This window comes from Lampetra planeri, unplaced genomic scaffold (assembly GCF_965212315.1).
Source record: "Lampetra planeri unplaced genomic scaffold, kcLamPlan1.2.h2 scaffold_1137, whole genome shotgun sequence".
NCBI lineage: Eukaryota > Metazoa > Chordata > Hyperoartia > Petromyzontiformes > Petromyzontidae > Lampetra > Lampetra planeri.
This window is the reverse complement of record NW_027613848.1, coordinates 1-17463: the sequence shown is the minus strand read 5'-3', so window position 1 is coordinate 17463 and position 17463 is coordinate 1. Positions and strand designations below refer to the sequence as shown.

At 42.9% G+C, this 17463-nt stretch overlaps 1 protein-coding gene across 1 annotated transcript in view; it reads right to left on the bottom strand.

The window, feature by feature from the left end:
* Window positions 1-17297, bottom strand: part of LOC144738716 (copine-5-like) — a gene marked incomplete at both ends in the record, with an annotated part of 32794 nt that extends 15497 nt beyond the window's left edge. Inside the window, 7 exon segments of the mRNA XM_078621708.1 lie at window positions 2962-3003; window positions 3005-3026; window positions 11504-11580; window positions 11763-11777; window positions 12693-12732; window positions 13741-13844; window positions 17251-17297. Of these exon segments, the coding sequence (XP_078477834.1) occupies window positions 2962-3003; window positions 3005-3026; window positions 11504-11580; window positions 11763-11777; window positions 12693-12732; window positions 13741-13844; window positions 17251-17297 (347 nt within the window).
* Between the last annotated feature and the right edge of the window lie 166 nt (window positions 17298-17463).

Below are 17463 nucleotides of genomic sequence, written 5' to 3'. Positions count from 1 at the left end.
AAACGCTATAGTGTACATAAAAAACAGCGGATAAGGTGTCGAGCTTGTGCATGGAAACAAACACACAAAGAAGAAGATGGCTGAGAATACGTGCTCCACATGGATGTAAAACCCAGACACAGTCCAGGCAGACAGCTGCAATGTGTGATAGCAGCAACACTTTCAAACTGGATTATTACTGCCAGTCAAATGGGGGGAAAAAAATCAAACCCTGCACCAAATTATTTTTTTTCTTGAGCAATGCTGCTCTGTGAGAGGAGAATCCAAATGGAGGTTTTGCCGATTTGAGCTGAAGATATCGGCATCAGTAAACGCATAAGAACATCTCAGTAACATCTTCCACAAGTTGTCAGATGTCTAATGGTGACGTCTGATGTTTGCTGCCAGCAATAATGGTAGTTATTCAGTAAGTCACTGCACATTTGTCCTCTGCTCTTCACCCACAGAAAACACGACTGAGGTGGGTGTCACAACATCTCTTCTTCTCTCAGACACTGATAAGAATCCGAGCTTGATATTGGGAAATCCTATAATTGTCATTCATCAGACATACCACACAGTCTCACACACACTTTCATGTTTAGCAATGTTATCTCAGTACGGGGGGGGGAAGCAGAAGATTCTGGAGTTCAGGAGCAGCAGGAGGATACCGAGAGCATATTTTACGCTTCTGTGCTTTCCCAGGATGTAGCTGCATGGAGCAAAGTAGGACACAACAAAGTGCATTGTGACTGTCGATAGTGGGAGTGGTTTTTGGGGGGGGAATCTGGAGCAATGCACACAGTATCTAGTGCAACCTTCCATAAGCTGATAACATCCTGAGGATTGCATGCAAAAGGGAAAAGCCCAGTGAATCATAGTCACGATTATGTGATTTACATCACCACATTCATTCAGTAGTGAAATGGAAGAGAAAACAAAAAAAAAAAAAATCAATTAAAAGTGCAAAGGATCTGAGAGGGAACCAGACACAGCTGAGCTCAACATGTAAAATGTCCCGTGAAAGAGACAAGAAAGGGATTAAGACTGAGGAGTACGAGACAGTTTGATCCAGAGGGATCTGATGAAGACCTCAGAATTACCTGGCTGGGCGTATTAATCTCAGAGAGAGGACAGGTCGCCCTGCAGAGCGAAATGAGCCAACTAAATCAGTTTCAGCTTCAACATAGTCATCAGCTGCCAAGGGCCTCTCGGTAGTCTTCGAATTGGCACTTTCCCTCCACCGTAAGTCGTAAGTGCCGGCAATAATGACAGCCAAGAAGAAGTCCTTTGATCCGTGCAGAGGCTGTTGCTCTGTCTAATGGTGCCTGACAAATCCACCGCAAAGGTGAGAGTGAACAGTCTCTGCCAAACTTTTCGGTTTATTTCAGGCAGTCTGCTTTTATTTAATGGCTACAGGTGCTTGATAGAATAAACAACATCTCGATGAATGGTATCAATTACAGTCTGCTTTCATTCGCAGGTACTTACATGGACTCTCTGGGTCTCTTTTCAAACAAGAAGTTTCAGCAGTTTCACAGTTTCAGCTCTACTGGGCTCAAGATGTCCTTTTCCATAACAATTCAGTAGCTCCTCGATGTGGGTGCTGACACCACAACAACTGTTGTGACAGTGTTTTATACAGAACACAAAGTAGGACAAAGTAGGACATGGTCTTAGAGGTGATGGGGAACTGGCTGCTCAGTTTGTACGTCATGTTAAATGAGTATGAGACGAGGAATAAGAATGGATGTATCACTGGTAAATATGCTGGTTGAATCTTGTATTGACGTTAGTGTTTGGGACGTCCCTCTCTCGTTAGGGATCAATCGGAGGGCCTTTAATCTGTACACGTCAGTACTGGCTCAGCTCACTTGGAACCTCAGAGGAGGTACCCAACAGAGCAGGTACTAACCCCAATGGAGACGCAAAACAAGCCTGGTCGAGCTGAGGTGAGTGCATTCGTGCTGGAACCATGTAATGGAAAAGGGGCATTTGTTATACCTCAGAGCTGAGTTAAGGGTTAAATTCTTTACAAACAGTGTGGGTCTGAAGTGACATTTCAAGTCTCTGTCTTTCTAATTGAGTCTGAAAGTAAGGAAATGGATTATTTGTACCAGTAATGATTTGCATTTATATTGCAAAATCATCTGTTGAAGTGGTGCTTTGCAGAGATGTCGCCCGGCCGCTCCGATCAATGCAGGGGCGAGCAGCCCTTCAGTGACTGTGAGCACCGACACTTTAGTCCAGCGGACCATCAGTAATAGTTATCACCGAGGTAGATCCGTTTCACCCCAACCAGGAAACAGATTATCCCTTTACAAATTGTTCAAGTCAAAATACATGTCGGCTGAAAAGCATTTGACTTGAATGTATGTCAGAAAGTCGCACAGCTTTACATCGCTCCCAGCTCAGATGCAGGAAACCATAAAACATGTACACAGTCGATGCAGCTCAATGGCTTTACAGCCTCTGAGGGAGAGGCACTGCGCTGGCCAATATGCCTACATTCACCTACTAAACTGTATAATGTGATGTGTTTACTGTCTCCATCTAGCAATGTGGAGAGAAAACCAATGAACTTTGGGGGGCACCGGTTATTAACACAGAACCATTGATTTACAAAGCCTACATATGGCTGAATGTAGCCATGTTCATGAGCTATTCAAACAAGCTACGTCCATAATTTTCCGATGGCAGACGCATACTGATTCACCATATTCTTCTGGCCCTGATGGCGTCATTTATGACACAACACATTTGAAGTTGGCTGTGACTGAATTCACTCCTTCCCTTTAGCAGGCCTGTGCACATTACTAAACATTCTTACCCTGCCACATTCAAATCCGCAGTAGCAATTAGAAAGCAATCAGGAAAGCTAAAAATGTTTAACTTAACTGCCTTTGTGATGTATCATTGCTTTACTGCTGAAGTTTAGATTTTGATTAACAATCAACACAAAAAGCTTATTGTTGGACTCACTCTGCAGTTCCCCAGCTCCTCAGCAGACAAGATGATGGTCCCCACATTTCTTCCCCGGTATACCGCTGTGGAAAACAACCACAAAGGATGTTTTATACAGAGTTAGTGGCACAGGTCAGTAACAGTGAGAGAGCGCTTGGCGATATAAGTGCATCATTATTTTAATGGTAAACAACAGACACATATTACCCACAGTTCTTTGTGCCTAAACAAACAGTCATGGTCAGTGTTTATTGTGTCCATTTGTCATTGTCTTGTCACAACAAAACACCTTTCTACTGCTGCAAAGTCTGACGATTCCGTCCACCCCCCGCCTATTTATTCTGTTTCTTATTAATGGGAATAGATGACATCAAACTGGTTTTAGAAGCCATTACATTACCCAGAGATACTAAAAAGTGCATCGTGCACTGAGAAAGCTTCACTACTCAACAAGCTGGGAGCGTCAGTGTTGGACAGTTGAGGGAAGTGGACATGAACATCTGAACAGCTGATGGATATAAAGGTTGTGATGCAGTTAGTGCAGCAACATTTCGACAGCTGTGGATGATGTTTACCATCCATGAAGCCAAAAACAACAGAGCACACCCGGCACTAAAATAATAACGCAGTCCATCCATCCAGCTGCTCTTCTTAAGTCCCTCTTCAGCAGATGATGAAGACATATCCTAACACAAGATATGTTCCCCCGCTTGTCTGTGTTTCTATAAATCATCCCAGTAGCTCGTGGGATTCAAGGGGGTCAAGGAAAATATCTTCCCCAAGCTTATATCGCAGTATTTTCTAAAGCAGAACAAAGTTGTTTTTTTTCCAGACCCAATATACACCAGTGAAGCTGGCAGAGGCCATTTCACCCAACATGGAGCCACACAGCACTTTCTAATCACACAGTCGCACTCCAGCGACTGGTCCTCCTTTCATCTGTCCTGATAAAGAAGGAAATTACAACCGGGATCCTGCCGTGGCCTTAGCTGGAGCCCAATCATTAGTAGGTCAGACATGCTGCTGATCCTCATCACACTTGTGATGTCACTGGCAGAACTGCTTGATTCCAACCTGCATTATTTACAGAGATAATCGAAAGCAGCAAACTGCAATGGCTGAACCTGGCAGGTATACCAGAAGACCCTTTTCCCTGCCTGCAAAAGTAGTTTTATGAGATTGTAACTTTTTGTCCATTAACTTTTTATTGGCTTCAACAGACTGTTAACAAATAAAGTAATGCTCCATTTGAGCCCCTGTAGCCCCCGGTGTATTAACTTTGATATAAATCCACTGACCAACACACCCAGCAGTAGCTATTGCATATTGCACCAGTTGTATCTATAGTCTCTGCATTTAATGAAACAAAACATGAAGCCATTCCAGCCTCAGAGGACCGGCACACCTCATTCTCAGGCTGCCTTCAAGCATCATGGACACCAATCTCAGGGTGAATTTACTGTCCTTGAATTATTGATGTTTCAGTCCAAGTCGCCACCATGCAGTTTGAAAGCCCCTCAAAGGCCCAGTAAACCCCACACCAACGAGCAGGCTAAACCCTCCAAGGGTCAGGCTGTCTTCCTCAGGTCAGGATAATGAATACTCCTCTCAGATAAGGAAATGAGATCCAATGATTGGTGCGCCAGAGGAGTTAAGATGCATCTAATCTCTGCTGCTGTCACAAGACCAAGTGGCAAAAGGGCACAGGTCTTTTAAATTAGTCATGCATTATTAAATAAGGGTTTTCTTTAAACAATGATGTGTTCATTTGAAAAGCAAGCAAGCACTGAGTAGATAAATACAGTTAATTAATCTGAAATCTGTTTGGCTCCAAACTTTCTTTCACACACTTAAAACTGCCACCATGCTGAGATGTGACTGCTGGTGATACCGACTTTCCTTCTTTCTGACTCCACTGATGGTTCCCAAGCAGAGAAAAGCTTTGATGATGAAATTTAGTGAAATGTGCTGGAGTGACCTCCATCCTTCTCCTACCTGCAAGGCTTGCAGTTGGAATGCAGGGAGGAGCTGATTCGCTTTAATCAGCTGATCATGTACATTTCTCCACTGATTGGGCTCCTGCAAACACTGCTGCGTTTGAACATTAAAATGAAAACAGTCCACGTTTTGTGGTAGTTAACGGCAAATACTGCGCTGATGTCAGCACAACGGTGTGATAGCGTCGATGTTTCATCCGTTTTTTAACAGAACACATTTTCATCTACATTACAAACAGTTTAATGTGTTCATTACACACACACACACACACAGACATGGCTTCATAGATAAGCAAAGTCTGGATCATGGCAAATGAATGAGATATATAAAAATAAAAGGAGTACAAGTAGTTGTATGTGTCAAAATACAGACAATTATTATTATTATTAGGATCTAGGCCCCTCGTATCTGTAAGCAGGCTTTGTCCCATTTTACACCGAACTGAGTGAAATATTCAAGGAATTTGAAAGCATAAGAGACTTTGTGTGAACAGAAGCACTTTGTCAATTCCATGCAAAAGGAAAACAGTTATCTTGCAGCAGCAGCAATGCTATCCTCATGGAGCAGCCATGCAGGATAGAGTTTTGATGAGGTCTTGTTCAGTGAAGACTGATGATCAGTTAGTTAACATTCATGGCTCTCTGATCCTACAAGACTGTTTGAGGAGAAAGACTCAGAGCAAAGCAGGTGTGTGTATAAACCCTAATTTTAAGTAGAATGATATTCAACATGATTGAACACTCTCCATCATTTATGTCCCATAGAGGTTCATGCATATCGATGTTACCTGGGTACTGTCGCACAGGGGGGTTCCTAATCTCAGAAGCAAGTGCTCCGAGTAAAGCAGAAAGCTGGCCACAACTCTTTGGGCTGATTTGCTATTTGATCAGTTGAATGGCGAATCAGCATCACTCCAATCATTCGCCAACGATTTCTGACCTCTGCAGAATATCAATCCAAATACCTTCTTCCAGGGAAAGGATTTAGAGGCATTTTTCCCTCCAAAAAATATATAACTGTGCATGACAGATTGTATTATGGATATTCTGGCTCTCTATATGGCCTCTATAATTTCCCATCTAAAGGCAGTTGTCATCAAACGGTGATTCACAATAGCTCTATCCTCCTATCAGTGTGCAGGTGGATGCCGGCTCGTGAGATGAAAATCCAAAGAGGGAGAAGGAAGCAATTGTTGATGCTGCTCACATTAAGGTCATTAGGATGAGGAATGGTCTTGATATTTAACAATGCTGCAACGTGTCACGCATATGAGAGAGGGGGAGGGTCCTCTGCTCAACAATATGAGTGCCAGCCAAAGAGAGGAGTGAAAAGATTTTTATTCACACCGCAGCTGTTGCAGGGTGGGGTCGACACATTTCTGTGCCAGGCAAAAGGACTGCAGTGGTATCGTGCAGAGAAGCTTGTAACCTTGCAATTTCACACCTGGATAGGGATAAGCAAATGAAAACATAATCTCAGTGGCGGCAAAGCACGGCAAGAAATCACACAAGAAATAGAAGAATTTCAATTAGACAAAAGAAAAATGTAATTTAGTTTGCATCCCTTTTTCCAAATCTGACTGGCGTTGGGGCAAAGATCTAGAGAGGAAGGGTTGATAATCTGGCTCTGTGCCACAATAAACTTTTGGGGGCAGTGGACAGATCATAGTTGAATAGACCTGACAAGGTTGCCCAAACTCCACGTGGGATAAAATGGGATTATACCACTAATCCCCTGGATCTTCATACACTGATAAACTTTCATAATCCTTCTCAAAGGTTTACCGTGAACAAGAGGATGAAAAGTGGACAGGCTAATTAAAAAAAAACCAAAAATACTGGTTTCCTGGTGCAACGAGAGGCAACGCTAGGTGTTTTCGTACCCGCGCTGCCAGAGGAGCTGGTGTTGAAAGCGTGTAGCTACAGGCAGCCTGCGCTCAGCTCTTTGAAGCTTTGTTCCAATGAGCACAAAGAGAGGAAAAAGGGCAGAAAACGCGGTGCAGAAAAATCTGGAGTGGATTTACAAAACACCCTAGAGTAAGAAATGTGTTTGCTTTTTTTACCAGTGGATAAAAAGGTGCAACAGCATCAGAGCACAATATTACCAGCATTTTTCTTTGCGTTTGTTGCAGATATGTACTGTAACCCAGATGAGTGTTACTCATCGGGCACCTCGCCCACAGACGCATTAGGAGTATTTTTTCGATGTCTATGAATGAAACGAATCCTTTTTTTTTTATAGGAATTATGATCTCTCGTACAAGCTTGCCAATTATAAACATGTAATTTGCATTGCCTTTTATAAGTGTGAAGTGATGTAAAATGACTGTTGGCAGTTTGATTACACAAATTATAACACATAACAGGGCTTGATTTCTTGTGATGATGAATAAATATGGGGCACTCATCAACCACCTGCAAGCTAAGGCATTCTTGTTTTGACAGACAAAATTAGGAGTAATGTGACAGTTTTCATTTCTTTGTGCCCAAGAAAGAAAAACACAGCGATGGATGACATAATGAGCCCCAACAAGAGCTCTCCTCCTTCTCGATGGACCAACTTAATTCCATTTTCCATTCTGTGGATTAAGCACTTCAATCATCGCTGCATTACCTTTAGAAGCACAGGACATTTCCTCTGCTCACCTGCCTCTGCGCAGCAAGTAATGGAATTCACAACATGTAAGAGAGGTTTGCCTTGACCTCCTCTGTGGTGGATACCCTCGACAACAATAGATTGCAATCTGTGCTGGCAGATCGTTTTCAGTGGCTGAATAGATAAACAACACCAGAGAGAAACTGGGGCAGCTGATCGCATGTCCAGTGGCTTTCCAGAAGATTCCCCACCTTCCCAGTGGATGACAGAACTGACTGAGACACTATCTGCTCTGAGTGCGAAACAAGTCATCTGTGCTTATCAGCCAGAATAAAACCCTGCCCTTACCTGCTCCCCCAAACCATCAAGGCAGACATCAGTTATCGAGTTATTATCGAGTTTTAAAGAACAAGCCCTTTACCAGCATCAAACATAAACAGCTTCCTTTCATAGCACACTAACAGACATCTATTTTTATTTGTTTGTTTGTTTTATATAGTCCTTGAAACATAAACAGGACAATTAAACCCAGCGTCAAAGAAGACGTAGGAAGAAAACTAAAGCAGTCAGGAACCTTTTTGTCTCTCATGGACACAAAACATTACAGTTTCATTGGGGAAAAAAAGGCTTTCTGTATCGTCAGTACAGCTGTTTTTTAGACAGGAGTGCATGTTATTAGAGAGGGACCCTTGTTAGTGTTCAGCCTTGGAGCCCAAATTGGCATTTAGTGACGCAGCGAACGCTCTAATTGCGTGTGTAAAGCAGAGGATGCTCATAAATATATGCCATTTAAAACATTTAGTTTGGCAGTAGAGTCAAACACGACTTTACTTCACTCCATTTCAAGTACCAAGAGACCAATATGCCACCTCACATCCACCACCAACTTTAAACGTCGTCACGCTCCTCACAGAGTGACCGAATCACGGAGCGACTGAGCGTGAGCGTGGAAGGACTGTCGAGCTTTGGATTTCTCCACACGTATTGATGCACTTGAGGTTGAAACAAGGTCAAAACTCATTAATTAAGACATTAAGACTTTGGAAGTTGAACGCGACGACAGGCATGGGGATTAGCAGGCAGAATAAAATCAGTGAATCAGCTGGTGGTGCAGGATGAAAAGGACTTCTATGGTGATGTACCTCCACATCAGACATTTGGTCAAGCATGAGTTTAGTAATATTATGTTCATATAACTGAGTTTTAGCAAGGCAGTATGTGAACCGAAAAGAATAAAGCATCATTCTCTAAGGTTGGAGGGTAAATAATCCACCAAAGCACTGATAGATTCATAGATAACACAGATCAAAGTCAGTCATTCCTCTGCTCACGCAGGGTGATATAATAGTGGGTGTGAAATGAATTAATACCTCTGATAACACAGGCGATCTGAGGAAGGCGACCGACTGTGATGAGATCGCTGGTCTCTACAACGCTCGGTTCACGTTTGACTAAACATAGCTAACACACCCTTACGTGAGCTCATAAAGTGTGAAAGACACATGAAGCGCAAAAGACACATGAAGTGCAGCTGAAGTGGCATATTTTGCTGCAGAAACCACACTTCTTTAACGTCCTGCTCTGGATGCAACACACAGGGACGACTACCAAACAGAGCCACAGTGTAATGCAGTTCACGTTAACCTTTTTCAGCGAGCTTCGGAAAACCCTCAAGTTATTCATTTTCAGCAGGCTATTTTCTACAAATATATTAAAATATATTCTTTGCTGTTTCAAAATTCCTTTCTTCCTCTGGCGTTCGTGGGTGCAGTCACCGCCCAGAAGTAGTTCTGCCTTACACTTCATTAGCTGCTTCAAGTGTACCACAGAAGGGCACAGCGATGAGGGGCCAAAGGGTTTAACATGCTGATGTTGTGCTGCATTCATGTGCTCAAGTGTGTGGTATAATTTACCATGCCAACAGAAAAGGTTACTGCCATCTGCATAATAAACTCTATTATCACATTACCGCTACAACCACATTATGATCCCTTCCCACGGGCTACACTCGTAATCGCACACACGAGAGCTCTGCTGCCTGTTTTTCACTAAAAGATGCCATTTACCTGCATCCGTCTGTCATTGCATCTCCTCAGCTATCACTAACTTGATACATGTGTCTCATTAAAAGCAGATTATAAAAGACGTATTTGCACCACAATGTCTCTTTGTTCGTGTTTCTTCCCCCGCCATATGTTTCTGTCTTCATAAAAGAATGTTTGGAAGAGCTATATGTCTTATCTGAACTAATTATTTCCCCCCAGACAAATCAATCTGTCAGTGTTTGAACTTATTTCCATACATCATCTGCTCCTAAGAGCGATAAACTTTTTATTGTAACCTTTAGTATGCACAAGAAGAAACATGTAGCACGTTTTCCTGACAGGTTTAAGAACATGTAGAGGCTCTTTAGTCTTGTTTCCTGATGTTTATACTCCTGATGTTTCTGCATGTCTGACTTTCCACAACAACCTCCTATCTGACAGGTTTGTGTCAGTTTGGACAAGTTCTTCCTTCCATACATACTTACATACAACATACATACTTCACACAGTAATAATCCTGAAGAAAAAAATGGAAATTAAGATGTATGAAGTCATCTTTTCAATTAAGTCGTTCATCCTTTAATTGAAAGAGTGATCAACACCTGTCACTGAGTGGAAGGCTACAACCCTACAAATGCAGCTGAAGATGTGTATGTGTGTGTGTGTGTGTGTGTGTGTGTGGAAGGAAGAGGAAGGGGAAAAAGGCAAAGAGAGAAGTTCAAAAGAAATAGAAAGCACAATGTGAGGAAAGTAGGCTGAAAAGGAGGAGGGGGAAAAGGGAAGATGAAGTGTGGAAACTAGTGAAAGGGGCGCTGATGTGCTTCTTAAGCAGGTCATTGGATGCAGTGTGTCCTGGGAGGGCTTGTTTGAGCATGGCTAACAGATTTCCTCAGTTCCTGCGGGAGCCGTTCCTCAAAGCTCCCGTCCAGAGGGGCACTGTCACATCAGAAAAGCAGGACGAGGAAACTGAATGAGCACATAGCTAGCGTTTGTCACAGGAGGACGCTATTACCCACGTATACTGATTATTAGCAATTAGAAAAATGGTTCAGATTGAATCAAATGGATCCTCAGGGAGATTATAAAAGACTTATACTTTCCATGTGATTGTGAATGCGTTTAAGGATGGTGAATGTCTGTAAGAGATGAGATACATGAGCCACACACCATCTTCACCCACTGCAGCAGCTTAACTGGGTCTTGCATCAAAGCGGAGTCTCTGTGGCCATCAAGGTGCCCTGCTAGAAGCTGCAGAGTCAATACTTTTGTGCATCATGTCTGCCTGTGGCCCCCAGTGCAGCCAGCCTGCCTCTGATGTCAATTGTGAGATCTAGTTTACAGCACACTGCCCAACACTGTCTCTTGATCCTGCTCATCCCCTTATTCACCAGTGAAGGGCACCGCGCTCTCTAATCCACCACCGAAAACCCCTGCCAGAGCTCATGGTCACACCAAAACCCCCGCTGTTCACAAAAACCTCCTTCTGCAAAGGCCAGCTCGGGTCTCATACTTCACACAGGGACTTGAACGTCGCCCTTCACAAGTGCACACAAACACAAGCCACGTTGTCAAATCCTCACACAGGTCTGTGGATGTCAGTGCTTGTGAGGTTTTCATACGTCCCGACTGATTGCGCCATGTGTCTCAGGCTGACTTAGATCCACTCTCCTTGGTAGATCGCCTCCCTAATGACAGTAATTGCACTGAGGAAGCCAGTGGTGGTGTTCAATTACCCATTCCCACCCAAGCACATGGGTCTAATCATGCACTGTAATGTACGATACAGATGGCGTTTGAAGGCAGATTAATTCATCATCCCTCTTCATCAATACAGGAGGACAAGCCAGTCAGGAGATGTGACAAGTTTGCCTGGAAACTCTGGAAACCAGCAGAAACTTGAACATCAGTAAAAGAACACTCACCCAAGCGGTTTCTCCAGGCGACTGGCAGGGGAGCCTACAATCTCTCCCAGTGTGCAGTGGACCTGACCCAGGAAGTCCTGGCATGAGTAGGGTGGCGGGGGGAGGGGGGGACATAAAGTGGGATGGAAAGAGACACAGGTTGGGACAAAGGATGGGGGCGTTCAGATGGATCACGGGTAACAAGAGAGTCTGTGAGTGGGTAAGTACCGTTAGAAGCATGGGACAGTAATAAATTAGGACATCTGAGGCAGAAACGTACGTTAAAGTCGGGTGGCTTTTTCCAAGGAGGAGGAGGAGAAGGACGACGAAGAGAGAGAGAAAGACCAGGCAGCAGCAGTGACACAACACAGCATATCATGGAACAGAAGGCACATGACTCAAATACCAGGCTGTCATCAACCAAGTGCAAGAAAGAAGGGCACAAGTGAAAGAGCAGACAGGGTGGATGGGAAAAGCCAAGGGTGTGTGTGTGTGTGTGTGTGTGTGTGTGTCGGTGGGTGTGTATAGGTATGGGTGTGGGTGTGGGTGGTGTCAAAGAACTAAAAAAGAAAATCAAAGAAAGCAAGCGAAAAGCAACAAAGGCAGACACAAAAACGAACAGGCAACAACAAGGCATCTCAGTGACAGGAGCATAATTAATGATAAGATGTTGTTTGTCTGCAAACCAAGTGCTGGAAATATATTGGTATAAGTCTGCATTGTGTGAGTTTATTCATCAAAGCTTTTAGCGTAATTGATGAGATGAACTCCATCATCCACTGACTTTAATTAGTTTTTCGCCCGGATGTATGTTCAGCAATTAAGCACGGTTTCACTGTCAGTTCAAAATAAATGTATATTGTTTTAGTAGCTCAAAGGGAAATGTGTTCAAAAGCTTTGAGAACGATTTGCAATGCTTCATTTCTCATTTAAAAATGATAAAAAAAAACAGTGCCAGATGGAAATTATTTTTTTTTTTGTAATCTGTGGAAGAATAAAAAGAAAAAACATAAGTTTGCCAGAGGTGGAAAGTAAAGCAGACTAATATTTTTGACAGATGAAGCATTTACTTATGATTCAAAAAATATATTTGAGCATTTAGTTGCGTCAGACTTTCTGAATTGTATTCTGAAACTGGGACATGCAGGTGCACTGATACAAACAAATTTGGTGGTAAAATATACAGTTGAGTTCCTTGTTCTTTACTTACATGCTTTGCCAGATCTGGACTTTTGGAGTCAATATCATACCTGGAATCACACAGTGAGCACTGATCACAGAGGAAACCATCAGAAGACATGACAAATTTACCACTGACCGCCATGAAAGACATTCTCTGCCTGTCAATCACACTCCAGGGTCAACGGAGGAGCAGAGGGGACCGGGGGGGGGGTACAACTCAGCAATAATGTGCACTTAATCAAGGGAGATGAGGTCATCCTATAGTTTATGAATGTCATTTCCATATTCTGCCTGGAGGATTGTATAGAAATAAGGACGTCTCTGCTGGTCAAACTTTTTTTTTACACAAAGTAATCAAACTTTGAACGCCCATGACTCCCATCTCTGTGATAAAAGAGACATGTAAATGAGTAACACTAATTGCGAAGGGAGAGGCTCCATCCTTTCCTGTTCCTGAGTCATATCATGATAGCATAAATGAATTCATTAAATGTCTAAAAATCCTCAGAGACCTGCAGCTCAATCCTGCATACATCCTGGAAGCCCACCAGAGACTTCATGCTTGAAGCAAATGAAAAAAAAAAAGGAAGCTGCTCATATCATCTAGTGAAGAAGTCTGGGGAGAGTGGAAACAGTGATCAGTTCTGGGAGATCTCAAAAATGAAACTGCACCTTCCTGACCCTCTCACTTGTCTGGCCTTTTCAGGAGGACAAAAGCAGCCATATATAAAAAGAGGAGATTTTTATGAGACGTGGTTTCAGACATTTGCTTTTCTTAGCAGTAGGGAGATTAAGGATAAAACCTCATATGAAATATTTATCTCCCTTACACCCATCTCCCTCCAACGAATGACTATTGAGACACCGGCAATGAATAATTTCTCAGGAGAGAGCTGAGCTGGCGAAGAGGAAGGGCAGAGGGAATAAGCGGGACAGGTATGAGAGACGGGGGAAGAAGAGATGGAGAGTGAATGCAGAGCAAGTTGGCGAAAAAAGGAGCACTGGGGTAGTAGAGCACATGTGAAAGTCACACATCGGCGTGTCCTCAAGGGATCAAATCAAACTGAATAACTCACACGTCAAAGCGCAGGTTCTGCTTCTCCTCAAAGAAGTAGTCCAGGATGTACTTCCTCACAAAGTCTGGGTTTAGTGTGTTGTCTATCACCTCTGTTCTCCCAAACTAGATAAGAACCAGGAGAGAGAAGGAAACGAGATGACGTGAGAAATCTTTGACAAGACAAAGTACGCAGAAGCCACATTTACACTGTTTCCTCAACCCACCCCGTCTATCTTCTCCCAGCAGCCATGTGAATTAGTGGCTTTGGGTGAGCTCAGATTTGATTAACAGCAGTCAGTTCCCTTCTCATTATGCCACGAATGAACAGGCCAACGGAAATTGAGTCCTATTACACTAATTTAATTAATACCAGAATCACAATTCTCAGAGCCACTTACAAACAAGGAGGGAGGGATGACAAGACATAGGAAATAGTGTCGATTACATTTTGGCCTCACTGCGAAGCACCTGTCACAAATGACAATCATTTCTGGTGTGGAGATTAAAACGGGATGGCTCCTGCGCAGCTTTCATCACTACAGAGGAAGAGCATCTGAGGAGATGATGTGCTGATAAACAAATCAGACACACAAAGTGTGCTGCACACGCACAATAATTGCATCCAAAATGAATAATTCAAAGTCAGAGAACTGATGTTGAGCTGCATAAATAAAAGATTGCCAGTAGAAAGTGTTGTGAACTGACACAGTGAATTAATAATAAGAGTGTTAAGGCTTAATGAGGAGATGAAACAGCAGGGCTACAGGCTCGCACCTTTTCTGATTATATCCAATGAAGGGAATAACCCAACATGGGAGCTTTACATTCCAGCATACATGGACGGACCTCTGCGTGTAAGGGCACTAACCTGCCACTAAATATAAATGTGGGTCAGAGCCTTTTTAACCGTCGTGTAGCACCTCCTCTTTGTCTTAGCTGTGGAAAATATAAGGGCTTCACTCCAGCTGATGCAAAGAGGTAAATTCCCCACAGAGCACGAAAGGAGCCTACATCAATAGTGAGAGCGGAATGTGCCAGCAGGGGACAATAACTTATTCACATAACAAAGGGAGAAGAATCATCACTGTACACCCACCGAGGAAATAACACATCTCCCACATCACCTATTATTTCTACCCTGGCAAGCATACAGTCAGCAGGTAAAGACATATTTGGGCTCTGGCAGCTGCTTCTTCCCAATATCCTGCAACTAAAAGAAAATGGAAGCTGGAATGTCAAGAAAGTTTTTCACATATTAATGTTGTGGAGTTTGAAGAGGAAGGAGGAGGACCAGGCTTTTGGGCGAATATACTGCGTCAGCTGCTCAGCTCAGTGGAAGCTGAAGAAAGAGGGCAAGCTGTCACGCACAGGGAGCAATGCAGATGAGGCAATGGAAGACTTCTGGCCACTTTATTTCCCATTTAAATATTTGACCGCACAAAAATTAGTTATGGCTTGGTCACAAAGAGGAGCTGATGAAAGACTCCTTGAGCCCAATCTGTCCATAAACATTTGGTCCATACGACTGTGGAGAGCGAGTGAAAGTCAAGCAGAGTTTCCACCGAGGCGTAATTGGATTGCACAAGCATGGAGGCAAAGTGAAAAGTGCTCCGACCATGGGTATCTACCCTCAAGAGAACAAAAACACATTACATGGCAGAGTGGCAAAAGACACATTTAGCTTTATCATTCCTGCACAGCCTGACTCCTGCTGTCATCTGCTCCAACACTGGCCCGTATCTCTGTCAGAGAAAGGAACGCTGTACCCACAGTTTGTAAGCTCGAGGTGGGGCAATGTAACCAGAGATGACAGGTGTAGGACGCTCTTCACGCCCAAGCTGCTCCAGATTTGCATATCTATCAGTAAAGCTACACTCTTGACTTAAGTGAGAATGATACTGTAGGCTGTGAGCTGACCACATGAAAAGAATTTATCTTCAGAGAAAAGTCTTTTTTTTTTTCTCTCAAGAAGAACCACAGCGGCAGGTTTTCAAAGCAGGTTTTCCCTAATTAACTAATCAATCACCCGTCACCCCAATCCTATCCAATTCTATCCATCAGTCATCAATCATGTTTATTATTGTATTACGCAGTCAGATGAGTGAAGTACAGAGACACATCAAAATTCAAATACAGAATAAAAAAATCTCATAAAGACAAATATCCAAGAGAAAACATGGACACTGTAGTTTATGAATTCATTTATTCATTCTCATGGTGCACTCCACTTGCAGTGGATGTAACTCACGGTGACGTAATTTCTGAGTTAAAACCGCATCGTTTGTGGTGAATTTTCATCGCAACATAAGTAGGAAAAAAGATGTTCTTGTTCTAGTTCTTCGATAAAGAACACATTATGCGTCATTCAATGCACAACTAGACCTTACCAAACCATTTGGTAACAAATGCAGATGTTTTGTGTGTACAGGTCATTGAAACAAACAATAAATAGTAAAAATCACAATTTCTACTGAAAGCTCACACTGTACGCCACCATATTTGTTTCTGGCTCCTCTGATTTGGATTTGGGTCGGATTTTCAACTTAATCTACAGCTCAAGAAACGACTGGAATTCTGTCTCGGACAGCAAGTAGTAATAATAATCAATAATAATAATAATAATGATAGATTTGATTTGTAATACACTTTATATTTGAGGAATTTCAAAGTGCGAAGGAGCAGGAGATTTGCAATGCAATTAAAAACCATTAAGAACAAAAAGTTAAAAGTTGAACACAACGTTGTTAAATAGTTTGTTTCCTTCTCTGTCTACTGATCTTTGTAAAAGACCATTGTGTGTTGGTTCTTCGTTGGTAAATATGGTTCAGCATGTGGGCGTACAGCTTCATAGAAATCGTTGTGCTTTGACAGGTAAGGGTGAGAATCAGGCACACTGCTGTGAAATGCACATTTTCAGCCTGTAACTTCTTCCTGCCCCACAGATTCCAACTCTTGTGGTCACTGTGCTGCACCAAGGCCAAGAGTGAATGACCACAGCAGTGAATAAGAAAGCAAAAGAAAGCTATTTTGATATTTGGTATCTTTTTTTCTTTTTTCTGATAAACCGCATATATAAATGTTAGATTTCTGTTCTGACGGGTTTCAAGTTTTTCCAAGGAGCAGAAATTAATTGTGAAAAACAAATCTTTGAAAAAAAAAAAAATGTTGTCTGGCCTGCAGACATAATCCCAGAGGAAAACTCCACTTCTGCTTTCCTTATATTTATCTGGCTCTCCAGTCTTATTAAGTCCTCAGTAAGGAGTCAACAGCCAGCGGGCACTTGGACGTAGACGCAGATCTTTACAGATACATGTAGCTTTATTTTAATCATTTTAATCAGCCATTCAGTCACAGATAACTCGCAGGGTCAATCAGTTGCAAATGACTGGCACTCACAGCCTTTACCTTGAGAGTGAGGAGGTGGCGGTGGTGGTGCAGGGGTGGGGGGGGTGCAAACAGAGTGGTCTGTCACGGTCAGGAGACAGCCTGATTGAGTTGTATTGACAGAGGGACGGCTCTGATGTCTTACCTCTCTCCACTGTTTGGACTCCACGCCCTGGGTGTACAACACGACCACTGAGAAGAACAGAGGAGGAGGGGAGGGAGAGGGGGGAGGGGAGGGCGAAAGCAGAGGAACACATTGCCATTAAACACTCTCGATCAAGCGCCCCACGTCTTAAAAACGGCGTGCGTTTTGTTCCGTCTTTTGCTGACATTTGTCATTAATTATCCTGGACATAAT